Here is a 27,704-nt window from a genome sequence, read left to right as displayed (position 1 = left end):
GCCGGCGCCAAAACGGCAGGTACTTCTTCGCGTACCAAACTCTTGGGTCTTGGCGCAGTTCTCGTCGTGCTCTCCAGTGAGTGGAGATTGAGTGGTGCCAGTCGGGTTCACGGACCTGGAGAGCTCGATCTTGCCTTCAGTGGACAACCTGGAATGAACGCCTTGCCTGACGCCCGTCAAGGTAGTTGTCTGGGTACCTGACCGGTTCAGCCGTGAATTCTATTTCAACAGAGTTTCAATATTTTCATTTCTCGGTCTACTTGAAAGATGGAAAGAAGGACATGAAAATGGTTTATTTCTTCCATCTTCATCCATTCTGGTGCTTTTCCTTCTCATCATACCTCAGCATCGCCAACCGAAAGCAAAATGAACGGCTTATCCACCAAAACATTTTCATCCGACATGGACCACGGTGGCAACTCCGCTCACCACACGAACGGCTGTGTTGATAGCAGCACACATGCCAATGCCAACACAAACGTGGGCGGCAATGCGGACACCAACAGCAGCGCAACCTCCAAGACGAATGCCACAGACGACAAGACCTACAGCCTGTGCCCCCGGGTGTACTTTAGGCAATTCCAAGAGGCCTGGATACCCACCATGACACCCCACTTAAGATCGATTGAATTCCAATTACTTTACCAGCGTCTGACACCAGAAAGATACGACGTCTACAAAAGATACCTCGACACAGCGCATGGAATTAGCAACGCCATCGAGAAGAATATGCACAACTGGTGCAAGGAGCAGCTGCGTCAAGGCAACCGCATCTCTCGTCGTCAGATCTTGGCGAATATCCGGTCCATATGCAGAACGATCGACGAGCGCCTGGATGTCCTCAAGGAGCAGTTCGACTGGGAGATTATGGATCTTGAAAGAGCTGAGGCTGAGAGTCTGAGACGCAGACTTGAGAGTCGCAGGTCTAGGCATGAGGGTTGGATGTAGATATAGGTACACCAGTTCTCAGGTGAAATTCGCAATGGATCAACGAAAATGAATCAGTACAGAAGGGTTAGCTAGGTTGGGAAAAAGTGCAGGCGATCTTTTCGTCTGTCACTAATCTTCGAACATGTATGGATCCTTTAACACCAGAGCAATCTTCAGCTATTGACTTTAAGTATGACGCATTCGTGCTGCAATTTTCTTCGTTGTTGGATTTAAGCAATCTAGCTTACGTCAAGGTAGGTACTTGAAAGGTAAGGCACCTTGGTCACTGAACTTAGCGGGCAGGAAAATGAGGCCAGACCCAAACAGACCAGGAACTTGGCAAGTGACAGTCAAGGGCTCCCCATCTGGTCTCGGCATTTGAAGGATGCACTTTGGCTCGCGCCAAGATTCGAAGTCGCCAATGAAAAGAGGCCGTCAACGCCCGTCAGCTGACTCCCTCTCTTAAGTACGACCTCGTCTTCCTCTCCGCTCCAAATGTCTCGTCTCTCCCTATCTTAAATTGAGCGAGACACATTTCATCGCATCCAAACTCATCATGACAGAGTGCAAGCTCGACGCTGTGGAGGATCTCCCAGTCACTGACGACCTCCCTTCATCCCAGATCCTTGCCGAAGCGGCCGACATCGAAGTCCTGGATCACAAGGGACAGCCGCACCTTTTCCGATCGGTCTATGACGGGGAGGAAACGTCCCCAAGGGTTGTAGTGGTCTTCATCCGCCACTTCTTTTGCGGGGTGAGCTCCGGCCTTTTTTTGATTCGTGCCGGATACTGACGTCGAAAGGCATGTCAATCGTACATTGAGCTCCTCTCCTCCACCGCGACGCCCGCTCTACTTTCTACCCTCCCTGTGTCCACCACTTTTGTCATCGTCGGCAACGGCGAGCCTGCTCTCATCAACGAGTATGCAGAGAAAACAAAGTGCCGTTTTCCAATCTTTACAGACCCCACAGGGAGGCTTTTTGATGTGCTGGAAATGGCCAAGACCACGGCTGTGGGTGCCAGAACAAGGTACTCGCCCGAGAGATGGATCTGGCACTTTGTAAACGGGCTCTGGAATATTGTGACCCAGTTTTCGAAGCTTCTACTGGCCGGGAACCCCATACGTGTTGGCGGGGAATTCGTCTTTGAGCCCGGTGAAGCGGGCAAAGTTGTGACATGGTGTCATCGGATGCGGAACCATCGAGATCATACCGAGGTTGACGACCTTTTTGCAGTTTTGGGGATTCAGACACCAGGTGACGATGGGCCGAGCGAATAGGTTCTCGGTCCCATCCTCTCAGCAATACTGTATCGTAAATAAACCGGCGTATTGGGTAGCCGTGATTTCTCGTCACATTTGAATCTCCAAGGGTGACCAGTGTAGAAACCCGTATTCTGTTGCAGCAAGCTAACTTCAATCTTCCTTCCCAGAAGACAGTGGCATAGTAGACATCTTTGAGTAACTAGCCGAGATACTCATCATCCGTCCTGATGTTGCAACGAGCGAACGAAGTCTCGTAGGCCATCTTGCCGAGTCATTCCTCCCAGCCCAAACGCCTTGCCGATTCCGATTCCGATCCCTCCCGTCTCCAAGCCCGATCCAATTGCAGAACTGCAACCATGAATAAGATGTCTCTGTTAGAACTAGATCACCTTTCCAAGATGTTTGCTCATCTAGTTCTCGCCATCCTGCGACTCGGAAGACTCAGAGACTCGAGCATCCGGGTTCAGGTACCGAATCCGAATGCCATACGGCGTCCGGAGAACCTCCAAGATGGGCTGCTCGTCGCCAAAGATGCACTTGCCCAGCATATTGACACCCTTCTTCTCGAACGCGGGCCACATCGCTATGAACGCCTGCTCGTTATGGTCGCGCCACTGCGTCAGAGAATCAAGCAGGGCGGGTATCTCAATGACGTCGGGGGAGCGCGGGCTCAGATCATCCTCTACGACGCCTCCAAAGTCGACGTTGCAAATGATGCTCTTGAGGTTGGGTAGGGTGAGCAAACTGCCGACGCCTCTGGGGTTGTCGCTGGCGAAGAAGCCAGGTGAGTTGAGATGGATGGTGCGGATGCAGTTAAGTACCAGAACCGCTCGCGGGGGCGGTAGAAGGAGGGTGTTGGTGAAGATGATGTTGTTCAGGCAGTCGGGGTAACCGTAGCCCATGGTAGACTGGGGCCTGAACCTGTCAATCTCGGGAAGGACCCAGGCGTCGACGATGAGGTTCTGGGCAAGGTCTGCTGCGACCATGGGAAGGCGGATGAAGTGCTGATGGACGAGGCCGCGAGTGGCCCGGCTGATCTCGAGGGGGAGGTGGATGCTGTTGAAGCGGCACTTGTGGCTGTCGTACATTCCAGGTGCGGCGTGTTCCCTGGCGTAATCGCGGAGGACGAATCTGGTATCAACGCGGGCGTCGTAACTAAAGCACCACAACGCTGGGGTCTCTTCGTCCTTCACGTCTTGAATCAGTTGATCGATGATGAGGAGGAAAATGTCGAAAGACAACGACCGAGGGCCGGCTCTGCCGGGAATATTCTGGAACACAAAGCTGTTAAGTCTGGGTCGGCGCCGCATGGGAGCTTGAGTGGTTGCAAAACGCCAGTCTTGGCCATCGACCGCCATTTTTGTCTTGTTTGCGGGAGGTAGTGAGTTGCGAAGATGATTTGGCAAAGTAGAGCACGAAATCGAGGGCTCAAGCTGCCTAGGAGAGTGTTGAAGCAGAGCAGGGCCTTTTCGAGAGCAGTTGCTGGTGTTCGAGCTGGGGAATTCACCTTCCGCAGGAGGAGATTCGGTTTGGTATGGGAGATGATGTGAAAGAGGAAGGAAACCACTTTTGTTGGTCGTCGATTTTTGAAAAGAAAGAGTTCGTACTGTTCATTCCAGACTTTGGAGCTCCCTCCAAAGTTGTACGTGAGATGCCTGCTGAAAGTCGAAAATTACTGTTGAGGGGTTGTCTCAGGGACTAGAGGCCAACGAGAAGGAAGGAAGACCCAGATCAACTGAAATGGAAGGCAAGATATTTTCCCCAAGGGCAGCTAGGCTCTTCCTTCCTAGAGGGGCGTCTGGAGTCGGAGGTTTGAGCGGGCTCGAGACAGAGAAAATCTCATGGGATGGCCTACCGCAAGCCTAGCCAATCGATGAGTAGTGAGGAGTTGTGAACGAGGCGGGAAGTCATAAAAGGGGGATGAAAGAAATGGAAACTGGTATTAAAGAGGCTCCATGCATATTTAGACAAGCACAAACATGTTTGGGATCATTGTCTAGGACCAAGTAGGGCAGGAATTACTCTGTGAAATACTGAAGCTTGGTATGTTCTCAATTTCTCAAGGACTTGATAAACGAGCTCTGCTCTACAGGATCTTCTCTTCGAGAGTTACATTTATTGCAATACAAGTAATCAACACCATTAGTACCAGGACAGTCAGAGTATGCGGATGGACCAGTTAAGCTCGACTTTCTGGTGCTGGTGCAAGGTGCAGTTCAAAGCATGTTGACTGACTTCCTTCACTGACAGACTCAGAGACCTGCCTTTGCTGACATATAGATGCCTGTCTTTTGAGGCTCTGGAAAGATTCGGCAGAGACAAACCTTCTCTTGTCCTCTTTCTATGACCGCTTTCCATTTCCTGTCGTGCCGTGGATATAATGATTCTGATACCAGATGACTGAATGATCAGCTCGGTCGGTACTTAATCTGCGTGGACCGCCTAGAAATATACACAATTGAGCGGAGGATTCATTCAAATTGCCCAATTGCCACCATCATTAGAATGTGAAGTGCCAACGTTGCAGAAGGTCAGATTCAAAAACCGTCGTAGATGGAGGTCAACCAGTCAGCGCTGGCCGGGGCAGATGTCGCCGCAGCAAGAGTGTGGTAAATCCTCATCATTAGTGTCATGCACGCAGAAAGGTGTACTAACATTCTTCTCATGGTACTCAAAATCAAGACATTGTTACAGAACGCTCGAGGTTCGCATGGTTGAGCTTCCTCACAACATGTTGTTGAGCTCTGATGGCAGCATCTTTTTATGGGACTGATTTTGAAGAACGCCACGATGACAATTCCCTTGGCGTACATGCAAATGTAACCAACACGCACTTTTGAGGGGCCTCCTTGCCACTGTGTTTGGGGATACCGACGGAAATCAATAACCCCTCTATGCGGGGTTAGTATCAGCACCACGCCGGTATGCTCGGTAGTTCGGTTATATTGATTGAAGATCAGATGATGTGACGACATAAACAAGAATGAGCCGCCTCATTTTCAGAGGGCATTTTTTTCCTGAAGAACCTCCTGCTCCGAGGGTTCCGCAAAACTCCAACATCGCCTCGCGCAAGACCAATTCGTGTATCTCACTTCCAACCCTCAAGACAAAATGGCGTTTCCACTCAAGCAGCCCAAGACCCGACAGACCGCCTGTGGCGGTGATCTCCTCGCCCAGTCTCTCGCGCACCTCGGTGCAAATACAGCATTCGGACTTCACGGTATTCACATCGTTCGGGATTCGGAATGAAGTGCTGACAGTGCAAAGGTGGACATCTCGATCCGTTCCTCGTCGCCGCGGTTGAGGCCGACATCAAGCTCATCGACGTCCGACATGAGACCGTCGCCGTGCAGGCTGCCGAGGGCTGGGCAAAGGTTAAAGGCAACAATGTTCCGGGTGTTTGCTTCTTCACTGCCAACTCGGGCTTTGCCAATGCCTATCCCGGCCTCTGCACCGCCTTCGCCGACCGGTCTCCAGTGTTCTGTGTTACCAGCTCAGCTCCGCCCCGCGATGCGCATACCAATGCGCTGCAAGGCTTCCATGATCAAGTCACCCTGTCGAAGCCGGTGACCAAGTTCTGTTATCAAATCACCGAAGTCAGCGAGATTCCTCGCATTGTCAGTCTGGCGTGGCGAGCGACCACGTCGGGCGCGCCTGGACCGGTTTTGGTGGACATTCCGATTGATGTGCTGTCGACTCCGGTCGAGAGCATTTCGTCTGGGGGACTTCTTTCCGGCTTGTCGCTGAACCCTGCTCCTCATCCTGGAGCCATCGAAAAGGCACTTGGTCTATGGAAGAACGCAAAGCGACCTGTTATTATTGTTTCCACCGGCGCCGCCAGCGCAGTTGGAAATGTCACAAAGCTGGCAGAGGCAACAAACACGCCCATCTTCCACTCGCCAAAGTACTCAACGTCCATCAAGCGTTCTCATTCTCTATTCGGCGGATCAGCCACGCAGCTTGCGGTCTTGCGCTACCTCGGCGGTCAAGTCCCTGACTTTGTGCTCTTGCTGGGAGCTCGAACTGGGTTCTTGATGGGTGGTAGAAGTGGCGGGATCATTCCGAATGAAGGCGAAGCCAGTGTTGTACAAGTCGACCTGGACGGCGGGGAAATTGGGCGTTCTCGGACTATTGATGTAGGAGCAAGACCCTCATCTTCTCGCCAGAGTCTTGACTAACATGACTTCCTTAGGTCGGCATTGTCGCAGACGTCGGACAGGCGGCAGATGCGATGATAGCCGCAGCATCAAAGTCTCCCTTCAAAGCAGCAGACGACTGGGTGGAGAAGACCATGAGTCTGAAGAGCTCTGCCGTCGCCTCTGCCTCGAACGAAAGGGAGCCTGTGATTCTCCTAGAAAATAACAGACTGCATCCATATCACGCCGTCAAGAAGCTGTTCCAGGCGCTGCCAGAAGACAGCATTGTGTGTGTTGATGGCGGTGAGGCTGGCGGATGGGCTCTTCAGTGCCTGAACGAGGCCAGACCCCGACTATCCATGGTGACGACGGGTTACTTGGGATGCCTTGGAAATGGCTGGGGATACTCGCTTGGCAAGTCATTCGTCCCAGAATTCGGGCATACACAACGGCTGACAATATTCAACAGGTGCCGCCGTAGCTTCTCCGGAAAGTTTGATTGTCAACCTGCAGGGCGACGGCAGCGCAGGTTTCCACATTGGCGAGCTTGACACGTACGCCAAGTACGACTTGAACATCCTCACCGTCATCGTCAACAACGCCGTCTGGGGTATGTCTCTGGCAGGACAGGAGATTATCTACGGTGACAAGACCCCGCAGCGGCCTTGTATTGCGATGAACCCCAAGGTAAAGTACGAGGTCGTCGCGCAAGGCTTCGGCTGCCTGTCTGCCGTAGTCGATGTCCATCGCGATGACAGCTCTGAGAGTGATGGCTCCAAGACGTTGGAGTCGCTGAAGCGGACTGTCGGTAGTCTGTCGAGTACCAAGGGTCCAGGACTGCTCAATCTCAACGTTTCCGATGTGCCATATCAAGCGACTACTAAGGCCATGGTACGTCACTACCTCCCGTCAAAAACAGTTTGCTGACTTGAGTTCCAGGTCGGGCAAAGTGATGACCCGAATATCATCGTCATCCCTTACTATGACAATGTGCCTAAACCGTATTACAAAGCCGGAACGCCCAAAACGGCGAATGGGAAGGCTGACGATAGCTTGGTTGAGGGTCACGGAACGATTGGATAACTGGGTTCGAAAGGGAATTCCTGTGAAATTCAAGCTGCCATTTGGGAAATAGCAACATCATGATGTTGAGCGATACTTGCAAATAGGTGAACCCGAGTTCACCACCCCCTCCATCGACGCTTTTATGTTGCTGCCAATTCTCATTGTCTCTGCTCGAGCTTACTTCCTCCTCAAGGGTTCTCCAATTCTTGCATCCAGGAAGAAGGGTCCTTGGGCTGAGATCCCAGGGGTGAGGAGCACAGACAGAACCCCCTGTTCCAACAAAAGGTGAATTGACGGCAGCCGATTTCGTTCATCTGGACCGGAGAGGGGGATTTCTCGGCGATTTTCACCTTGCGTCCTGTTTGATGAACATCTCCTCTCGACCCTAACCGCTTAGCTGCAGAGGCTTTTGGGGTCCTCTCTCTTGCCTCGTGAAGATGTTGGCTAGCTCTGGCCCTCTTTTCTCGACCCCTAGACTCGTGCGATACCATGCCCTGGGTACTTACTAGTTTGCCTTCTGAGTCTTTGCCAGGTGGGGAGATGATTTCCGAATCGAGGTCAATAATCTCAAGGTCAGCAACTTGGGTGGCCTCTTGGTTTCCATCCATCATCATGCCGCAACCATCATCAGGCGAGACATCCGCTAGGTTATCTGAATATTCCACCAGGAAGTCCTCCTCCTCTGAGTTGTACACATCTGCTCGACCAATAGTCCTGTCGCTTCTGTGTTTCTTCGTGTGGCGTCTTATTCGTGGGACGGATTCGTCGACAATGAGATTGGAGCCGTCCTCAAAGAAGACGATATCGAACCTGATACCGCAGGCCCTCCCAAGTCTCTCAACAAACTTGACACAGGTCCCAGGGCGTTTTGGCATGCCGCAGGGCCCTCGTGAAACATGAAGTTCTAACTCCAGCGGCGTTCTGCTTTCTCTTTCAAGGCAGTTTTTCAACTCGGCCAGAGTTTGGAGCGTGACTTGACTTCTTGGGATTTTGTAGTACTGGAGAAATGCGTGCACAGCGAAGGCGGTTAGCCTTTTCTCGCAATGAGCTGCGGCCCAATTTCCTCTATCTTCCTCCCTAGCCTGGCGCCCATGGCCGTCGTAGAGGGTTCGCATATTGACCCCAAGGAGTTGCGCAAGGGTTTTCACGTGTTTGGTCCACTTGCGTGAGCATAGTCCAAAGTCGTTATTGGCGGCGCGATGAGGTCTGAGCTTGTCGCCACTTAGGCAGAGCTTAAGGATCTGCAAGCCGTCCTCAGATCGATACGCAAGGAAACCACATGTCTTCGGTGCATAGCAAGCCCTTGCCTCGGATATCACCAGATCCCTGGTGCGAAATGTGACTCTGGCAAGCGATTTGAGTTCGAGAGTGACGCCGTCGAAGTTGTGTATGTAAAATCCTTCTGTTGTACTTGGAACGATATTCCCTATGCTGATCTGTTGCATAGCAGATCTCTTGTGAAGGCTGCGCCGGGACATGACCAGGACGTCGAAACTGGGAATGCCATCTCTCATGCTCTTGTAAAACAGATACTCGGGCTTCGTGTGGCGTGGGTTAGTGTCTGGCGAGGACGGCTGTGCTGTTCTCGGTTTCGGCGCCATCGAGTTCGCGATCCAATTGGGATGGTTCCTGTTGGCCTTGTTAGCATGCCCAGGCACAGGAAACGGTGATGAGAGACTCTTGCATCAAGGTATACCTCCCAGTCAAGCCCTCGTCAACGATGGCCACCCAGCCACTCCTTCCTCCGACGAATCTTGTCTTTTAGTAGTGTGTACCGAGACAACTTCACCGTTCTGTCGGGGTCAGCTTGTTGAGAGCAGATGAGGAAGGTAGCAGGTGGTGAGGTGAGGCGACGCCAGCCGTCGACGACCCAAGCTCATTCGCCCAGATTTGATTTTGATATCGGAACTGCCGAAGTTATCGAAAGAAGGGATAGCCGTCAAAATTCCAAAAGAGTGTCGTGGTAGGTTATTTATTTCCCCAAAAAGAACGAGCTTTGCGGGGAGGAGAGCTGAGCCAGTTCGGCGGCACGGAAAGAAGGAGCCATATTTGGCAGGTGGAGGGTGCTATCAAAAGTCGACTTCAAGACATCTCGCAAGAATATTTTATTCGACCTTCAGAGTGTATGGTACACTAAGGTAGGTAACTGGAGCTATCAGATGATTCTGCAACCGCCATCTTTCCGCACTGCCCCGGGTGGCGGCCGGGCTAGGCAGGATGTGGGGCCGGATCGTTAGCGGCAGGCACCGACGGCGCCATTGGCCGGACATGGGTGGGTGTTGCCTGGCGCCTCTCTCCAAAGTCCCAAACACTTGTGAATTCCTTCGGGCAACAACGACGACGTGATTCTATAAAACGGCAACATCTCATGTTGTCGAAGATGGCATCCAAGTCTGGAGATATCAACACTTTCTTCTTCACTGTCTCCTGTTGTCATTGATTCAGCTACAGCCCACGACCACCATGGGTTCATCATCACAACCATCCTTCTGTCTCCTCACCCAGGGCCCTCCCGAGATCCTGCATGAGATTCTCTTCTACTGCCAGCAAAATGATCTCGTCTGTCTTTCTCTGACATCGCATCTTTTTCGAGACCTCACACGACCGTTAATTCCCGCAAAACCTTCTCTGGTTTCCTGCGACGAATCCCTCACCGAGGAGCCACGCTTAGCTGCATGCGGCCAACCCATTGGTGACGTTGCTTATCACCCCTACATGCACCGTCGGCGCCGCCATCATTGCTTCCTGCACAGCCGAGAGACTTGCGCCGAACCGTGGTACTGCCCACGGTATCCTCCTGGCCACAGAATTTGTCATAGAAAATGGTGCTCACACTGCGAGTGCATCACATGCCCCCTGTACAAAAGACTTCGAGATTGGGCCGGGGATCTGAAATACTGCACCATCTGCAGCAGGTTCACTAAAAGAGAGACAACCAAGAAATACAAAGGAAGATGTGAGTTCCTCGATTTCGCCACTCGACACTTGCAACCATTGCTAATCCCAAGTATTCAGGCCTCCACGGTCGTCCCAAAACCCGCAAAGCTCCCAATAATCACTGGACGGCCAAAAAGGGCCAGTCATATGGCTACCGCTGGTGGAGGCGATGGGGAACTTCCGGCGTGGACTCTTGGGCTTACAATGAGAAGCCAAGGACTCCCGGTCAAATGATCAACGCCAGAGTGGTTTAGGTCAAGTCGGATCATGTTCGGACGTGAATAACTGTAAGATATGTCATTGTAAAATACTAGCAAGCTGTTTCGGGTTTTCTTTTTTCATCATCCAAGATTTTCTCCGGCACTCTTGAAGACTTGCCTAAACTTCTCCGGCACATCATATTTGCCCAGCACCAGTTCAACGAGCTTAAATCCCTTGGCAGCACGGAAACTCTCCGTGCCCAGGAGGTTATCCAGCTCGCTCCACGTCTCAATCCGATGACACTGCACAGGATAATCCTCCGGCGCCCCGAAGAACCTAGGCGCGTCAAGATACCGCCACGGCGCCAGGTCGTTGTAGGGCTCATCTAAGCCGTGAATGAGTCGTTCATAGGCGTATCCCTGGTTCTGTATGACGAAGATTGTGATGTCCAGCCGTTCTCGAACTATGGTACTGATCTCCTGCACCGTCATTTGTATGTTGCCGTCTCCATCAATCAAGATGGTCTGTCCCTGACTTGCACTGTCGCGATATCCAAGACTGATGCCCAGTGCTGCAGGCAGCATGTGACCGATGGAGAACCACATGCCCGACGAGACTGCACGCGCACCATGAGGCAAGACCATGTCACGGCCGCCGATGATGGGAGTTGCATTCCCAAGTATGAGTGTGTCGTAGGGCTGCAGGTATCTGTTGAGCCGTTGATAGAGTCCTGTCTGTGTGATCGGGCCGTCTTCCCGTTCCTCTCGCGGCTTTGACAATCTTCGCCAGTCGCCGAGAAGCTGTACCTTTTTGTTCTCCACTCCCGGTATTCTTAGTCCATCTTGACGAAGCCTGCCACATATGTTGGACAAAAGAGCTTTGGCATCGACGGTCACTCCATTAATGTTGTCTTTTCCGAGGACGATGGTTTTCGCTGGCTCCGGAAGAACCTGCCAGCCCAGTGTTTGGGTGTCGGAGAACATAGGACCCAAAGCCAGCACAACATCGGCCGTCGCCAAGTAGGGTAGCGTGTCAACTGCTCCTACAGGTCCAGAATGTACACCATAATAATTCGGAATGTCGTTGTCCACCATGCCGGCCCCGGAAGGTAGACTGAGCGTCGGGATGCCGGATTCCCGGATGAAGTTGTTGATCTCCCCCCGAAACTCTTGCATCCCCATCCCGCGATCCACCAACAGCAGTGGCTGTTTCGCAGACATCAAACGGTTCAAGAGAATATCAGCTTGTTCTATCGCAGCATGTCTCGTGCCAATTTCGGGAGCCTGGAGATTGTTCCCGAGCCTAGCACCGTCAACTTCCACCCCGACAAGGTCGCTAGGGAGCTCGATATAAACAGGTCGACTATGCCGTTTGGCTTCGCCGAGAACCCAATCCACCATCTCCGGCGCTGTGCCCGCATCGTCGAGCTTCGCCTGTGCCGCCGTGACCTTGGCAGCAATTTCACTAAAGACGTTTAATCTAGTTGGGTCCGCGAGCGTGTGGTGTAGGTATCGTTGCTCGTGTTCCGCCATGTGGCTCATCCTCTTCTGCAATCTCGTCGCAGGCGTGCCGACGATGTGCACAACGGGCACATGCTCCGCATAACTGCCCGCGATGGCGTTCAGGGCCGACAACTCGCCGACACCGTACGTAGTCATCAGGGCGCCAAGACCCTGTGTTCGCGCGTAGCCATCGGCGGCGTATCCGGCGTTGAGCTCGTTGCAGTTTCCAATCCACTTCAGTCCGGCAGGCTTGACATGGTCTTGTGCTCTGAGGGTAAAGTCCCCTGGGACGCCGAACAGGGATTTGACATTTTGTTGGGAAAGCCGCGTGAAAAGATAGCGTGCGAGCGGCACCTTCTGGGGAAGCGGCATGTCGGTGCTTTCGTCTGTATTTGGGGACAATGTTTCGGATCGGCCTTCAACTCACTGACAGAGAGGGACAAGATCGGACAACTGTCAGCATTGTGGTCAACACCAGGTACCCATGCCGACATCGGCTGGAGAAGACAAAACTCCGTCAAATGACGTCATTGCTGATTTGGGGTTTGCCGTTGACGAAGAACCAATTGCCATGTCCGAAGGGCTGGTATTTGACTTTCGCGATATCACTTGATTGTCCGGGCTGTAAAAATGGAAGGTCTTCGTGGTGCCTTTTTTAGCCTTCCCCCCCCCTATTCTTTTCCTTTCTTTCTGTTTTTATTTTGGTCAAATCCTTCTGGGCAAAGATCTCTTGAATGGCAAAACGAAACCTGTCGTCGAGATTCAATCATTAAGATGAGATGAAGGTGCAGTCTCATGCGGTGCACGATTAACAAACATCACCTTCAGTCGGTCGCTCCCTAGGTATGTTGTTGGCACCATAAGTAACATTGGGGCTAGGCAGAGCTTAGCCGCCTGGTTGCCTTCGGACTAGGCAACCAACGCCAGACGGTACCATAAAATGCCATCCATGCTGCTCTCACTGCTCTGAGTCGAAACTTGATTCACACTAAGCCGACATGTCTACTTCAATTACTACATCGAGCAATTTAGACCCCGCGGCGGTCGCTGACTTTCATGAAACACTCAAACAATCGAAGCGCATCGTCGCCATCGTCGGTGCAGGTCTCTCGGCAGCCTCGGGTCTGGCGACGTTCAGACAAGCCAGTGGACCATGGACGAACCAGGACATGACACAAGTCGCATCGCCCGCCGGCTTTCGACACGATCCGGGTATGGTCTGGCAGTTCTACACCTATCGTCGACAGGAAGCACTTCGCGCGAAACCCAACCCAGCTCACTACGCCTTGGCTGAGCTTGCCCGCCGAGTTCCAGGCTTCATCACTCTCACACAAAACGTCGACAACCTGAGTCAGCTCGCCGGCCATCCGGCTGATCAGATGAAAGAACTGCACGGGAATCTCTTCACGCTGTCTTGCTTCAACAAGGACGGGTGCGGATACGTCGAGCGCGACAACTTTGAGACATCTCTTACTCCGGCGCTTGACCCTTCGAAGGATGAGCATGCGGCTATGGGAAGCATCGACCCCAATCACAGGCCAAAGGCCAGCCCGGTTCTCCTCGCCGGCATCGCTCGAAAGCACGGACAGATCCTTGGGGACAAATACAAAGAGGAAACACCAACCGTCCAGGACTTGACTGCCCTCAAGCCTCCCGAACAGCTCGCCGTCAACCCAGTTGCCAACATCCGCTTGACGTCCGGGCTGACCAAAGCAGACCTACCGCAATGCCCCAAGTGTAAGACGAACCTTCTCAGGCCAGGCGTTGTATGGTTTGGCGAGCCTCTGGCCGTCGAAATAGTGGAAGAAACTGAAGCAGTCTTTGACGAGCCTGCGCCTATCGATCTCTGTCTTGTTATAGGCACTTCCAGTTCCGTTTGGCCCGCTGCTGGGTATGCCGAGATGGCCAAGAAGAAAGGCGCGAGAGTTGCAGTCATCAACATCCACGCAGACGATGCAAAGGGTATTCGACCGAACCAGGATTGGGTGTTCGTTGGCGACGCCGCTGTCGTTTTGCCGGAGTTGCTGAAGCCTATCATTGGCGAAATTGAGACGTAGGAAATTCGGAAAGGCCTCAGCATACACCTACTCAGGCCGTCAAACGATCCGCGAAGGATTCTAACCCAGTCGAAATGCTTTTCTTTGTAGTGAAGTGATTATCGCACAAGTGGAGACACAACGCGCCCAAGATGTTTCTGGCAGAATTACTAGCTGAGTTCGGAAGCTTGGCAGATGAGGGAGCATTTGTAATCTCCATTTCTTCGAGACTGTTTCAAAGACGGTTTTCACGAGCTGCAATACAACTTGTGCACAAAATGCCCGTGGAGCTAAACTCAAATGACCAGGGCTGTTCGTAGGGTTGCATGGGTACGGTGTGGAGCTGGTCCTCTTCCGGATGAATCGGAGGGGTCTCCCGGAGAGCTAGACATGGGGGCTGGCGGTGAGATGTTCAACTGCCAATAAGAAGAACGACGGCTCGACCATCTCATGCACCTCGCCCGTAGCCGCCATAGGTTTTCTCGTTTGCGGTGCGAAATATCCACCTGACGCGGGGTCTTTGGGCACACCGACATCTGGCGATTTTTTTGGCCTGAAAGAAACACAACCGCGACCCATCATCACAGGGTGAACGATCACGGCTCTCAGTACCGAATCAAAGCCGCGATAGCTGGGTAAACGTACAAGAAGTCGCACATAAGAGCGAATAAAGATGGAGGTGACCCACGCAAAGTCGCTGCAGGCGTTAAAGGCCAGCGTGCCAAGCGAGAACGCCTCTCCAGAGCGGGTGCGCCTCTGGCTCCTCCAGCTCCTGAGGCACCGCAAAATTGACCTTGTCGATGGACCCATCTCCTTCGTCTGTCTGTGGAACGGCGCTGAGCTGCATTCCATGCACCCGAATCACGTCTTCGGATTCTTCATCTCCAAGGGTCTTGCTCCGCACAAGGCCAGCAACCTTGTCAGAGATATTACAGAATGTCTGGAGGTATGGGCTCACTCGCATGGAAACCCACTTCCCCAGTCCGGACCCCTTGCTGACGATGGTGGCACTGTCAAGGATTACCGCGCAAGGCGCGCCGCCTGTCGTGCGGCTGGCAAGGTCTGGCTCCCGGAGTCGGACTCCTGCCCAATTCCGGGCGCGGAGACCGAGCCCGACTTGATTGATCCTCCTTTGAGTGCCGAAGTCTTGAAGAGTCGGACGGCCCCGGAAGATATTGCCACTACTCTATCACCGAATAATCCTAGCCTTTTACTTGGAGCAGCCCTGTCCACCGTCATCGGCTTCGGAGTGCTGGCGTGGTGGAGAGTGCGGATTCATTCATAATGAGAAAGAGATGAGAATACGACCGTAATGAGCAATACAAAAAGGGGAATAAAAGTCTAGAGGGGAAGTTTATTCGCAATTCATCTCTAATTTATTGACAAACTTCCACTTGGTGGTCCTTCATCCAAATCTATCTCAGCTCTTCGTAGCCTGGTCGTTTTCAACGGCGTGAGAAGTCGCAACTTCCATTGCAAACCCGAAGACACGAGCATACCAGCCTTGAGACCAGTAGCTAAGCTCCAAATTGTGCGGTGCTCCGCGTATGAGACTAGCGTCGACTTTCTTGCTCCCCTTGAAAGCCTCCGCATACTCTCGAAGGTCCTTTTCTGTTCCAAACCACAGCCCATCACGCTCGGCGAGGCCAATCGACAGTGGAACCTTGATTTCGGCAGCATATCTCTCGTTCCAAGTCGCCAAGAACTTGCTGTACAGGTCGGCGATCTCGCGAAATGGCATGGGGCGGTCGAGAATAGCCGTGTTCTCTAACATTGCAGGGTCAACTCCTCCAGGAACGAACATGATGGCATCTTTCGCTTCTTTCGGTATCGTGAAGAACTCCGGGGGGTTATCTCCTATGCGCGCAGAACTAGGATCGCGGAAGTTTTTGGTGCCGTTCCCAAAACCTGAGATGCTGATGCCGGCGAGGGGGTAAGCTGGTAATGGCTCGTTGGCGTGGAGAGCAGCAGCGACGCATGCTCCAGGGGTTCCCAAGGAATGGCAATGAAGGACGATTGAAGAACAATCGTTGGCAACGCCAAATTCTTTCCAAATTGCCGGCAGAAGTTGCTGATGGAGAAGCTTGCCCCATTCTTCTTGGAAAGATAAGGTCTCGGGAATGATGCCGACCGCGGTTGTCTGTTCGTATCCTGGTCTGTCAATCGCAACAAATGGGACTCCAGTAGCTGAGCTCATATGTCTGGCGCTGTACTCGTTGACATCGAAGTATGCGCTGCAATAGCATCCGCCGTGAAGCCCCACAATGAGGGGGCAGAATTTGGGTCGTGAGGGCCCAGAGTCTCGCGGCGGGATGTTGTGACGACCGGAGACGGAAGTTGTGACGGAGAGATCCAGTTTGAAAGCTTGCATTTTGGCGGTTAGAACGTCTAGTCGAAGTCGCACGTTTAGGGAAACCAGTAACGAATCCGGACTGTGTATCGTTTGCTGTCGGCTGCTGGCGAAGAATTCAATGTTGTCTCCGTAGGATTGAGGCTTGTTCGGACAGATATAAGACCAATAAAAGTAACTGGCCTCGCTAGACAGCTTGATTTCAACGGCCGATATAGAAAGCGATTGTGTGCACTACGCTCAGAAGTATCGACATGACTTCAACCCCGCAGATAACGGAGTGAGGCCAGACTTCGTCTTGAGGGCTCTTCTCGGTTTCGATCAGCCAGGGCCCATAAAAGTATGACAACAATTGCCGAACTCATAACGCTGGGAATCTCAATCGCCTGACCTTCTTTATCGGGAACCTCCCCGGCTGAATCAACCGACCAAAATAGTTCGCGTCTCTTTTTATACAAGGATAATTCCATGTATCGTCTCGATCCACCAATCACCATACAAAAGCCTGCAAAGGTGCAGGCGAACGACTGCTTGACCCATCAAGAACGCTACGTAGTGTTGGTTGGTTATACACTGCACCCCTTTCTCCTCTTTCCCCCTGATCTCTCGCAGCCACACCCCCATCTATCGTATGTTATGAGCTTGTGAGGGGATCTAGTGGCTTACAGACAACTTCTCAACGTGCAATACAAGCTCATATCGCTCCACTGGCAAGCACACTGACACATCGCATCTATTCAGCTATTCAGCTTTTTTGACAAAAGACAAAAACGCAAACGACAATGCCTGCATCAACTGAGAAAGGAGTCCATTTCTCGTTGATATCCTCAACTAACGATGAGGACCCGAAAATATCGCCTCCCACCATCGCAGCTGACGATGCGACCTCTGGCAAAAAGCCCGAGATCAATGACGATCTCGAGCTCAGCACACCAACTTCCCTTTCGTCCGTGACTTCAAATTCGAGAACGATCCTCACTACCACAAGTACAAACAGGGCCAATACCATTTCCCGAATGACGAATCTGAGCAACAACGAGAAAACATGAAGCATCACATGATCGTTGCCCTCTGCGGCAATAAGCTACACAACGCGCCCCTTTCCGATCCCAGGAAGGCCCTTGACATTGGAACAGGTACGGGAATGTGGGCTATTGAGAGTATGAATCACGCGATGTTCTTGCGCCTCTGGCTACTGACATTTGGAAGTGGGTGAAACATACCCTGAAGCAGAGGTTGAGGGCATTGACTTGAGTCCCATTCAGCCGCCATTCTTACCACCAAACGTACACTTCATTGTTGACGACATTGAGGCACAATGGCTGCACAAGGACGATTCTTTGGACTACATTCATTTGCGTCATATGGTGCCATCGGTCAAGGATTGGCCAAAGCTACTGCTCAGGCGTACAGGTGCGTACAACGATTCGAAATCCTTGTCTGCCGAATATCTCTGAACTGGCAACTAACCAAACTAGAGCTCTCAAACCAGGTGGTTAGCTTGAACTGCAAGGCATCGTACCCGAGTGCAAATGCGACGATAGCACTATGCCCTCTGGGCAACAGTATGCTCCTGCGAAGATGATGGACCTTATCAAAGATGGTCTTTCCCATTTTGGTGTGGATCTGCGAGCAGGCAGCAGTCATAAGAATCGAATTGAAGCTGCAGGCTTTCAGAATCTTATCCATGATGTCAAAAAACTTCCCGTGGGCACACGGCCAAAGGACTCTCACTTGAAGTCTGTTGGTTCATATGCCCGCGCTGTCATCTATGATGGGCTACACGGCAATACTATCGGGCTTTTTACGAGGGGTTTGGGTTGGACTCCTCTTGAAGTCGAAGCTTTCCTCGTTGAATGTCGCAGAGAAATGCTGAAAGATGACGTTCACCCCTACATCTTGTATCATTCATACTCGGGGCGGAAACCCCTGAGACCGGCGTGATTTAGAAATAACCCAGTTGAGCGGATGAATGTTTTAAGTTTGAATTTTGGATCACTTTGAAATGGAGCCCATTGAGACAATCTGAGAAAGCTGAAGCCAAGCTGGTTATCGAACATGTATATGGGCGTTCGCATTGCATCCATCCTTCAAAACTAGCGAGACAACTCGATACATTCTCAATGGTGTGCCTCACGTCAAAGATTGAGCACCCAAGTTTCCAACAGATGCAATATTGAGTCTCTTAGATACGACACAGAGATTGCCAGGCGACAACCTTCAGTGCCACTGGCGGGTAGATGCAGGAAACGCCAAGGGCAGCGGTCCCAATTGTAACCTGCAGTATCCCGTCGACAAACGGATCAAGCTCAGAACGTCCGACGACAAAATCTGTTCTTTTATTTCACCGCTCCTCGCTGCTCAAAGACTTTTCTATCTTTCTAGAAGACAATCTGTTTCGAGCAGCTCTATCACCCCCAATTCTGCCAAGAAACATCTTTCGTGCAGCCAAGATCCTGGCCATCAAGGCTGCACACGTACAATGGCCCACGCTGAGCTTTCATCTTCCTATCGTCGGTACAAGATCAAGACCGATCAGGCACTCGGTTGGGTGATTACCACCGCGGGAGAGCTGAGTGGTGTCAAGAACGTTTCACAGTCACACAAAGTACTGGAGCTGGTAGACATGGCGCAGATATGCGCAGCAGCTGGAAAGATCATGCCGGAGAGTAGGAAATCAGCACTTCGAGAGGCTCTTGCACTTCGTCGTCGCTGTGCGAAATGGTTCCAGCATTACGGTTCTCCCGCAGCAAACTCTGCTCATGCCTTCTTCAACGACAAGTTGCAGCAGATTCTTGACTGCTTTCCCGCCTCTGCACCGAGTAACACGTCAAAAGGAACGACGACTCGCGACAAAGCTCAAAGCGACAACTTCTTTGCGGTCCTTGGTGACAGTATGGACATTGGGGCGGCTGCCCCTGACGACACTGAACCGAGCCAAGCGCGTGTTGACGCGAACCCCAAGCCGACTATCGAGCGTCCGAACATGGAACCACCTGCACGACCTCTCCAGAAGTTAACCACCATCGAGGACGATCATATCATGGAGCTCATCTGTCTCTTCAACGATGCTCGCGACGTCCGCAACTTCCTCAAGCGTAGTTGGACACGTTATGCTGAACGGAAGACCGATCTTGTGACCGCCAGTCTGGTAACTCAGGCCTCCTTCCAACACTTGACAGATCTCGAACTCGACTTCTCGCGGGTTTATCGCTTTGGTTTCCTCGACATTATGTTTGGAGTACACATTTTGCGCTCTAGGAGAGGCAAAGCATTGGCTGGTGATGCCGACCGAGACCGAGGCCAAAGCGTTTGCGTACGACAACATGCAACGGATTATAAGGTCTGGATGGATACCGACGCCTGAAATTGATGATTGGCTCATGTCAGATATGCCTGGCAAGTTGGATTCCATTGCGGATGTTCTCTCAAAGGCGGGCAGCCAACAGAAGATGCGCTCAGGCCAGTGTTGTCCAAGTGCTCGACGAACGCCGAGCATTTTCTTCCCGACACACGCCGTCTCGCTCAACTCCACATTGAGTCTATGGCAACTCGACCATCCTTTGCTCGAGTGGATCTCCTCGCCACTCGTCTCAGAGAGACAATACAACGCACCCGCATCAGGATGAGTACCGCGGCTATGTGTCGTACATTCTTCGACCTCTACACCATCAGTGGCCTGCACTCTTTTGTCGAGTCTGATCTGAAGCAATTCATGAGCCATCATTCGATACAACATCTGATAGAGATCGACAAGAGTTCTGGCATTCAGGATTCTTTGATGAAAGCTCATCTTGACGCTCTCTTTCCGCCTATCAACTCAGATCAGAAGAAACTCTCTGTCCGCGCTCCGTTGTTTCTAGGGTCTGTCCTGGGTTCTCTGGTTTTGAAACTGAACAGTTCGGAGCTCAGTCTGGTGAACAAAAGCGGATCGCTGATGGCCGCGGCGCACTTGTACAATGCTCTTCGCGTTTTCAATCCCCAGACTATGCCGCGCTGGCACGACCTGGACCTTTTGATCGAGCTGCAGAAGGAGCCTATGTTTGCCCCCGAGCCGCCAACCGAGTTCGCTCAATGCGTCAGTAGATTCTGGATAGCTCAAGGACTCAAGCCGTCGGAGATTGTGTCAGCTCGGATGACGTCCAGAAGACTGGCTCTTGCATCTGGACGTAAACATCCAACCGAACTATATGAGAAGCGTTTGGCAGGTTTGAAAAGGGGCTCCGGGGTGAGAAGAGAGCTTCGGACTTTGGCGGAGGGGCTTGATCCCCCGAAGAACACCCCAGGCTAGCGGCGCGAGTTGCGACTGGCACCGCTGTTGCAACATCTTCCCTGGATGCGATGCATTACCGGTGGATGGAAGCTATCAATGGACGAGAAGACGGTGCGAGGGGCTGTCGAGACTGATCTAGGAAAACGTCTCGGCCGCGTTCAATCTCCTCCCCGAGCGAGTGATCTACTAGTTGTCGTCTGGCTTGGTCAACTGGAGAAGATGATCCAAGCTGAGACACCAAGCTTGTTCTTTGGCTTCACAGAATTGGGACAAATCGTGCTCGATAGTCTCGGCTCTCTTGCATCGACCGGGGCGGCAGCTCGCGCCTTTGAACAGCCCGACAGTGCCCTTGCGTCGTGGAAAAAGAACTTACCATCTGATAGATCGCTCCTCGAATCTGAGCATAAAAGGTGGTTGGGTTGGTGCAGGTAAATTTCTCATCCCCCGTGCTTCGAGCTAAACTACGTTTGCTCATACCATTCTTGTAGCAAATTGGGTATCACATGCCTTCCGGGCTTGTAGTAGGCACACCAACACGAACCCACTGAGATCTACCTGTGCAAGGTCTTCTGCTACACTAGCTCCCAGTGCCTGCATATTTAATGAACTTGAGTTTATTTTAGTCTAGAACTGTGTTTTTTTGACACTGTAAGATTGACGGATAGCATGTAACTTGTTGTGACTTTGTCATTGGAGCAAAATTGAACTAAGGAAAGGCATAATACTACACCAATAACATCATAGCCTCTTCACGCTGCCACAACCAATTGAAGTCTACTTTACCACGAAACTGTTTGTTTTAGATCATGACTGAAGACCCCTTTGAATCCCAACTCTTGATATTGCCTCTCGTGTTTATCCGGATTCCTCAGCTATCATACATTCCGACGCGTATTTACAGACATGTTCCCGATCTAAAAGTGATCCCCGAGGTAGCTACGAGAAGCTGCAAAGACGATAGCAGTTGTTCGCCGTTTTCAATGTTGACTTTTGAGCACAGTTCATACAGATTTGCCTTTTCAAATGAAGTAAGACTTTTCATCTACGAAACTCCCTGGTTCCTTCTTTTGTTGTTCCGGCCGATTAGGAGGACCTTCCTATTATCGGTTGCACTTCAATTACAGCAAGTCCTTGCCTCACCTCTTTCCTTAAACAAGACCTCCTTGAGAGGCTATAAATTTCAGGCTTCTAGCCATCTTTCGCCTTATTCTTTTTGTCCTCCATCAACCTACAAATTTCCGTCTCAATCGATCTCGTCAATACTTCAAAGGTCTCTGACATTTCTTCAGTTTCCACATTGCTTTGAAACACACACAAATCAACCTGACTTAGTCTCAAGTCGCAGAAACGAAACAAAGCCATATTTCGAACTAAACGTCGGACTTGTCTATTCGACGTCGCTCTTGCCTCGCAACCCCAAACACACAACGTCTTCAGACACTTCTTTTGGAATCCGAGTCTTATCTTCAAGTCGACTCGCTCTTACCTTCCGACACAATTCACGATGGATTTTATCCCGACTCGAGACCTCATTGTAGCGCGATATGCAACTGAAGTCACTCGAATCGAGGACTTCGCCGATCAAGATGTTAGAGGCTGGCTGACAATCAACCGTTCAGCGCGAGATGGCAGGCGGACCCCATGGGCCCTTCGTATTCTTCCGGACTATGTCGACGAGATCAACAACCACTTCCCTCGAGCTCTGACTGCCATAGAAAACAGTCGCAATGTCGGCTGCCTCAACGGTATCGCTCTGCTCAACTCCAGGATCAAAATCACAACTCTCGGCGGTCTTGACCGTCCGCGCGAACTGTACCGAGCCATACATAGTGGCCAGCCTGACGATGGGATAAAGTCGAGGCTAGGCCGTGAGAGCGACGCAGTTTTCTTCCATCATCATCTTCGGCGACACTTGAGGTGGCAAAGTCGCGAGGCAAGTCCCTTTCTTTCAGCGACTGATGACCTCGGAAAGGCTGTCCGAATTGCTGCAATTTACGTTGCGAAGGGCTTTGATGATGTCCGGATTATCAAGTTCAACACCCAAGGACCTGGTTGGGATCACGATGTGAATCGAATGTGGAACCCCCGCGAGCTGGCCAGAATTTTGAGCCCGCGTGACGACAAGGACTACTTGGATAACGAGGTGCTCGTTGAGCACTCTATACCGAAGAACAGCATTGTCTCTACATACAAATGGCAAGTGCACAAGACGCATCTGGACCCGGGCGGCTGGATTGAGGCACACGCAAGAGCGGTTCAGTTGACGAGAGCCAAGATCAAGACGAATCGCCAAGAAAAGGCTCGGAAACTTCGTGAGGACAAGATCAAGAAAGCTGCGGAGGAGACGGAGACGAAGGGAAGCGTCGAAGCTCAAGACAAGCTGGGACCACAATATGATGGGAAAGGATCCGGCAAGAAGCGAAAAGCCAATGACGACGGGGGCGAGGAGTCTTCTCCAGTCGCGACAAGACCTAAGCGTCACAAGATCGGTGAAAAGATGGCTGCCAACTCAAGCCTTTAAGGTGCATCGAAAAGTCTCGGACATGATTATAGAGGAGTGAAAGGTGGGGCGCCCGTGTTGGATCAATGACTTTTCTTCTTCTTTCCTATTTCTTGCGTTTGTATGCGGCCTGAGGGCGTTTCGTTATCGGTCGAGGGAAAGCGGGTTTTCAGCAGCACCTGATATGATTTCTATCACAGCGCAACATCATAGGCGAATCTCTACCATCATTAATCTTGCACATGCTAAGGCCGGTGAACTTGACTTCATGTGATCTTCGTGGGCGGCAGTTGACCATTTTGGCTTAATGTCTCCAAGTAACACATCCACAAAATATGGAGCCATGTGCAGATCTATGCAGCTTCCTGTAGGTTTCACTTTTGGCATGGGTGTGGACACCTTTCACCTTACACGCGCCTACGCGTGTTCAGTAATGCACAAGTCTCAAGTAGATTCGTTGGGAGCTCGCATCAGGGTCTCGCTTAAACTCAAATACGCATATTACTACTTGGCAACTGACTCGAGTTAGGTCGGAGACGACTGACCTCTTCTATTGAATCTATTGGAATCCTTGCACACCTTCTTCGAAAGTCTATTTAGTGGCTATGAGACGAACTGGAACTCATCAACGAGTCAGTCACCATTTCGGTCGTTTGAGATGCCTTAGTAGCAGTTATAAAATGTCTCCTGTCTCCTATGCCTCGACTTGATCGACATGGACTCTTGTCTTTAGCACTATTGACACGATCTTCTTATCTTGATCATTCACCAGTTCACCTGATACACTATCCCAAAAATGCAGCCGTCCACCCTCTTTTCGATCGTTCTTCCTTTTGCCCTGGCTTCCCAGGCAGCCGCCCAGAAGTCTTTCTGCAGAGCTGCAGTCGATAGCAGTGTGAGTAGCACCACCCGTCCGCATTCCATGTGTCTATCTAACATCCGGCAGAGCGACTTTAGCGGATGCACGAGCATTAGGGGCGTCTGCACAACTGCCTGTCCACGCGAGGTACGTTCCTTCGAACGCGCGACCCCTGCTTACGATCTATTGGAGTAAGGAAAAGAAACCTGGCTAACCAGCATTCTCCCCGATAGTGCGGTGCTGCATTCAAGTTGCAGAGCGTCAACGTCGGCGAAGGTGCTTGTGCTTGCTTCTGTACTAAGTAAATGGCGCATTGAGATTGAGATTATTCGGTTTAAATTCTGTCATAGACCATGGCGTAGCATCTGTTACACAGTATTTGTTTTGTTATCTCACCACTCATAAACTATCACTTGGCGTGTTCCGTGCAAAGTTGGCCTCTGCTTCCCGCGTAAGCTTTCGTCTCGGGTTCGCTGAAAGTAGCTATCATGTTCTCCTAAATCATTGGCATTGCTACCGCTTGATTGGGGCCACTTCGGCATTTCGTTGGAATCTATCAGTATGTGATCGCGCTGTTCGTTCAATGTTTTATAGATGCAGTAATGGCAATTCGTCAACCAGTTGTGGTCCACAGCGATGGTACGGCGCCAGCCGTAACCTGAGTCGTTCTCCTTCAATGGGGTGTTTCTTCCATACCTTATTGATCCAACCAACCAATTGTCTGTGAGTTGGTGTTTGGGCGTTTTGAGCGCCAGGTTGTGCTTGCCGATTCCTTCTGCAGATATGACTATGCGTGTATGGACAGGATCTGGCGCAACAAAATTGGGAAGATGTAATTATCCGACATTTGGTTGTTACGATAATCCTCCAATAGGCTTGGCAACCCTTCGTGGGCTCAAGAGCAGAGAGTTGGACAGAAGAATAATGTTGAACTGGATAGGTTTCTTTTGAACTCGACGATGAGAGAACTTAAGAGAAAGGAGCAGGGTCCTATTCTCGTCCACATTTGCTGATACGAGGTTCAGGTTCACTTAGACTTCTGACATTCCCAAGGGGTAATGTATGATCGGTCCGTTGTTGCCAGTCAGCGATGTAGCAACCGACCACCTTCCCTAGTACGGTATGTTGTGACGGGCTTGGGGCAATGGCCGAACTCGATATTGCATGACGCACGGTGTATGAGGTGTGAATCATCAACCAACTCAAGCATTCAGATCAAGCGGCATACTCAGTGGCTTCACACATCTCTGCTTCCAAAAAGGTGATCATGCTCAGCAGATTATCACCGCACCAGGAACATATTGGCAGGTCTTGCGGGGTGGTATAGATGGGGGAACTCTCCAGCAAGGCCATCATCGGTGATGTGGTAGTGTTGCAAAACAAAGCGAGTGGCATTTTCTCCCGATCTCATGAACTGCCTGTGTCGTTGTTTGTGAGCTTTTAGCAATCCAGGTGCGCGCAAGATATGCTCGAGGGGGCCGAGATCATGACCTTCAGGCGGACTGCGACAACAATCTCTTCGGTGCGCCCCATCTCTGTCTCGTAGTCAATTGCTGCGATCTGGGCTTTGGCATCTTCAATAACAGCAGGACCATACGCTTCCAACAACTTCGAGAGAAAGTCGTTTAACAATTTTTGCTGGTTCTTTCGGATTTTGTCCCAGATGGCTCGCAGCGAGTTTCTCAGTTCTTCGTACTTTGTCTTGCGCTCCCACGTCGTCATAAGACCATATAGCGAGATGAGGGGACTTCCGGTCAAGTTCTGGAGGGCGTGACTGTGCAGGTGATCCCAAATTTGTTTATGGAATTCAAGGATCATGGATACAGCTATTGCAGAGGTTAGTGAGGTGATGTAGTAAGAGGAAGGGCAGACTTGCCCACCTGAGGAGATTTTGTCGCTCCCTCGATGTCCTCCGAGGTGAAATGAGGAGGGAAATTAGTGGAAGGCATTGTGATCGATGTGCTCCTCCACAGCTCGCCCGATTGAATGTGCGAAACGTCAAGCAGCGCAGGCAGTCTTGTCGGGGACAGCGCAAATGGAGACTTACGGACTTATCATGCTAGGCCAGAGTCGGTGTGTGGGCTGAAGCGAGAGAGGCATTAGCTTGGATTTTACCGTCAGCATCGGTAGAAATATTTGACGTAGAAAGTACTAACTTGAAGTGCAGTGATGACGATACTTAAATTCGTGGTGAAAGTTTGACTTTGTACGAATTGTTACGCGTTGAAAGTATTCTGGGGTTGAAATGATTCGACGGGAACTGAGACAAGCTGTCGGGAATGAGCGCCTCAATGCGTAGCAGCATCCAAGGGGAGGAGTTTTCGCTTCAATTCCTTGTGACTTCTTTTGTAAATCAGAGATGGGGACAGTAGATGCGATTGAAACCGGTGAAGTGCGTTACCTTGGTTAGGGTGTTAGGATCGGCCGAAATTTCCCTGTAAGAAATCAGACGCGCTTTTGGGCGTCGGTACGGCGATGCGTCGATGCGTCGATGTAACTTGGAAGCTTCCTTGAATGTTTCCAGGTGTTTTAGAGCTTATCGTTCATAGTGTTCAGGCCGGGCTCGTGGTCAAAATTAACTGAAAGTCTGGCTATGTGGTGGGGGAACACGGCAGAGCAATAGTGAGATCGAGCGCAATTTGTGGTGACAATGATCCGCTTGAACGAGAAAGTATAGCCTGGAAGCCAGGCATATGCTCAAAACTCACGATCTTGACGTCTTCATCGAGACCTGAGTCGCAAATGATGATTCTCTCGATGGCGAGAGCGCCAGGCTGAGAGGTTTACTTGAGCTCGCGTGGCTTGGGCAGGTATATTTTAGAGAGCGTTTCCTCTTCGCTTGAAGTGGTTTTTGAATGAATATTTTCTCTGGGAAAGAAAAGATCTCAACTTCTTTCCCAATTATTGACCTGCTGCGCGGTTGGCCAGCAGCATTCCATGCGGAGGGTCGCCAGGTTGACCGGAGTGCCCAGACAGAGTCTATGATCTACCACCAATCTGCAAAGCCAAGCCTCTGGAGGTTCGCTAGTCCTAAGTGTAGTGAAAGATTTCCCGCATTGCTCACATTTTACTTGGTCATAAAGGTAAGCTCAATGCTGAAAAGTTTTACCTTCATACGCTCAGGTGCAAGCAAGCAAGTGCGCACAAACAAAGGAGGGAATGAGTAGGATATGATAGAAAGCATCTGATCACACACTTCCCCTTTAATTTAATGCAGCATAAAGCCCTGTAGACATAACCCACATACAATGGTCATGTCTGCCAGTGTAGGTATGTGCAATAGATGAGTTGCCAGCATGGTGTACCTGGGAATAGATGGGGTAAAAGATCAGCCTCCTTAAGACCAAGACGCTGGGAAACACAAATTTCTTCCATATTTTTCAACTTTGTCATCAGAATAACTACTCACTTGGTTTTACTGCTACATAAAACAATGCACTTGTTGCCAGTCTGAAGCACTTCACCACCGAACACGGGATTGTGCATCGTCACCGTCAACCTCGAGGCCCCTTTTCTCCGGGTGGCGATCAGAAATTAAATACCAATAATACTACTGTTCCAAGCTGAAAGTACTCAAAAAACTGCTTTGTTTAAGTAACTTGAGTAGATCAGTACTCAATGTTTTCGTTCGCCCTGACCGAGGCTGGCCGA

General features: G+C 51.1%; 14 protein-coding genes across 14 annotated transcripts; 10 read left to right on the top strand and 4 right to left on the bottom strand.

Moving 5' to 3' along the window:
* Positions 1–402: 402 nt before the first annotated feature.
* GCG54_00011912 (uncharacterized protein) lies at positions 403–948 on the top strand (the record flags this gene model as incomplete). The annotated part of the gene is made up of 1 exon (XM_045411801.1): positions 403–948. One exon carries the CDS (start codon positions 403–405, stop codon positions 946–948), a length of 546 nt encoding a protein of 181 aa, XP_045256984.1.
* A 538-nt stretch (positions 949–1,486) lies between these two features.
* GCG54_00011911 (uncharacterized protein) lies at positions 1,487–2,209 on the top strand (the record flags this gene model as incomplete). Its single annotated transcript, XM_045411800.1, has 2 exons — positions 1,487–1,684; positions 1,733–2,209. The coding sequence occupies 2 exons, from the start codon at positions 1,487–1,489 to the stop codon at positions 2,207–2,209; spliced, it is 675 nt and encodes a 224-aa protein (XP_045256983.1).
* A 395-nt stretch (positions 2,210–2,604) lies between these two features.
* Positions 2,605–3,552, bottom strand: GCG54_00011910 (uncharacterized protein; the record flags this gene model as incomplete). Its single annotated transcript, XM_045411799.1, has 1 exon — positions 2,605–3,552. One exon carries the CDS (start codon positions 3,550–3,552, stop codon positions 2,605–2,607), a length of 948 nt encoding a protein of 315 aa, XP_045256982.1.
* Positions 3,553–5,305: 1,753 nt separating this feature from the next.
* Positions 5,306–7,413, top strand: GCG54_00011909 (Benzaldehyde lyase; the record flags this gene model as incomplete). Its single annotated transcript, XM_045411798.1, has 5 exons — positions 5,306–5,414; positions 5,462–6,330; positions 6,387–6,702; positions 6,800–7,221; positions 7,270–7,413. The coding sequence occupies 5 exons, from the start codon at positions 5,306–5,308 to the stop codon at positions 7,411–7,413; spliced, it is 1,860 nt and encodes a 619-aa protein (XP_045256981.1).
* A 170-nt stretch (positions 7,414–7,583) lies between these two features.
* Positions 7,584–8,996, bottom strand: GCG54_00011908 (uncharacterized protein; the record flags this gene model as incomplete). Its single annotated transcript, XM_045411797.1, has 1 exon — positions 7,584–8,996. One exon carries the CDS (start codon positions 8,994–8,996, stop codon positions 7,584–7,586), a length of 1,413 nt encoding a protein of 470 aa, XP_045256980.1.
* An 862-nt stretch (positions 8,997–9,858) lies between these two features.
* On the top strand, positions 9,859–10,586 carry GCG54_00011907 (uncharacterized protein; the record flags this gene model as incomplete). Its single annotated transcript, XM_045411796.1, has 2 exons — positions 9,859–10,351; positions 10,411–10,586. 2 exons carry the CDS (start codon positions 9,859–9,861, stop codon positions 10,584–10,586), a joined length of 669 nt encoding a protein of 222 aa, XP_045256979.1.
* Positions 10,587–10,673: 87 nt separating this feature from the next.
* Positions 10,674–12,407, bottom strand: GCG54_00011906 (Pyruvate decarboxylase; the record flags this gene model as incomplete). Its single annotated transcript, XM_045411795.1, has 1 exon — positions 10,674–12,407. One exon carries the CDS (start codon positions 12,405–12,407, stop codon positions 10,674–10,676), a length of 1,734 nt encoding a protein of 577 aa, XP_045256978.1.
* A 626-nt stretch (positions 12,408–13,033) lies between these two features.
* GCG54_00011905 (NAD-dependent protein deacylase) lies at positions 13,034–14,092 on the top strand (the record flags this gene model as incomplete). The annotated part of the gene is made up of 1 exon (XM_045411794.1): positions 13,034–14,092. One exon carries the CDS (start codon positions 13,034–13,036, stop codon positions 14,090–14,092), a length of 1,059 nt encoding a protein of 352 aa, XP_045256977.1.
* A 652-nt stretch (positions 14,093–14,744) lies between these two features.
* GCG54_00011904 (uncharacterized protein) lies at positions 14,745–15,356 on the top strand (the record flags this gene model as incomplete). The annotated part of the gene is made up of 1 exon (XM_045411793.1): positions 14,745–15,356. The coding sequence occupies one exon, from the start codon at positions 14,745–14,747 to the stop codon at positions 15,354–15,356; it is 612 nt and encodes a 203-aa protein (XP_045256976.1).
* A 135-nt stretch (positions 15,357–15,491) lies between these two features.
* GCG54_00011903 (uncharacterized protein) lies at positions 15,492–16,442 on the bottom strand (the record flags this gene model as incomplete). The annotated part of the gene is made up of 1 exon (XM_045411792.1): positions 15,492–16,442. The coding sequence occupies one exon, from the start codon at positions 16,440–16,442 to the stop codon at positions 15,492–15,494; it is 951 nt and encodes a 316-aa protein (XP_045256975.1).
* A 907-nt stretch (positions 16,443–17,349) lies between these two features.
* GCG54_00011902 (uncharacterized protein) lies at positions 17,350–17,878 on the top strand (the record flags this gene model as incomplete). The annotated part of the gene is made up of 2 exons (XM_045411791.1): positions 17,350–17,581; positions 17,631–17,878. Coding segments are annotated over 2 exons (480 nt in total), but the record flags the coding sequence as incomplete, so codon positions are not given.
* Positions 17,879–17,969: 91 nt separating this feature from the next.
* GCG54_00011901 (uncharacterized protein) lies at positions 17,970–21,126 on the top strand (the record flags this gene model as incomplete). Its single annotated transcript, XM_045411790.1, has 6 exons — positions 17,970–18,361; positions 18,679–18,934; positions 19,438–19,572; positions 19,604–19,824; positions 20,046–20,649; positions 20,713–21,126. The coding sequence occupies 6 exons, from the start codon at positions 17,970–17,972 to the stop codon at positions 21,124–21,126; spliced, it is 2,022 nt and encodes a 673-aa protein (XP_045256973.1).
* A 1,072-nt stretch (positions 21,127–22,198) lies between these two features.
* GCG54_00011900 (uncharacterized protein) lies at positions 22,199–23,215 on the top strand (the record flags this gene model as incomplete). Its single annotated transcript, XM_045411789.1, has 1 exon — positions 22,199–23,215. One exon carries the CDS (start codon positions 22,199–22,201, stop codon positions 23,213–23,215), a length of 1,017 nt encoding a protein of 338 aa, XP_045256972.1.
* A 775-nt stretch (positions 23,216–23,990) lies between these two features.
* On the top strand, positions 23,991–24,358 carry GCG54_00011899 (uncharacterized protein; the record flags this gene model as incomplete). Its single annotated transcript, XM_045411788.1, has 2 exons — positions 23,991–24,200; positions 24,287–24,358. The coding sequence occupies 2 exons, from the start codon at positions 23,991–23,993 to the stop codon at positions 24,356–24,358; spliced, it is 282 nt and encodes a 93-aa protein (XP_045256971.1).
* Between the last annotated feature and the right edge of the window lie 3,346 nt (positions 24,359–27,704).

This window comes from Colletotrichum gloeosporioides (genome assembly GCF_011800055.1).
Source record: "Colletotrichum gloeosporioides strain Lc1 chromosome Unknown consensus_108, whole genome shotgun sequence".
Lineage (NCBI taxonomy): Eukaryota > Fungi > Ascomycota > Sordariomycetes > Glomerellales > Glomerellaceae > Colletotrichum > Colletotrichum gloeosporioides.
Note: the sequence above shows the minus strand (reverse complement) of the source record. Positions and strands in the feature narration are given on the sequence as shown.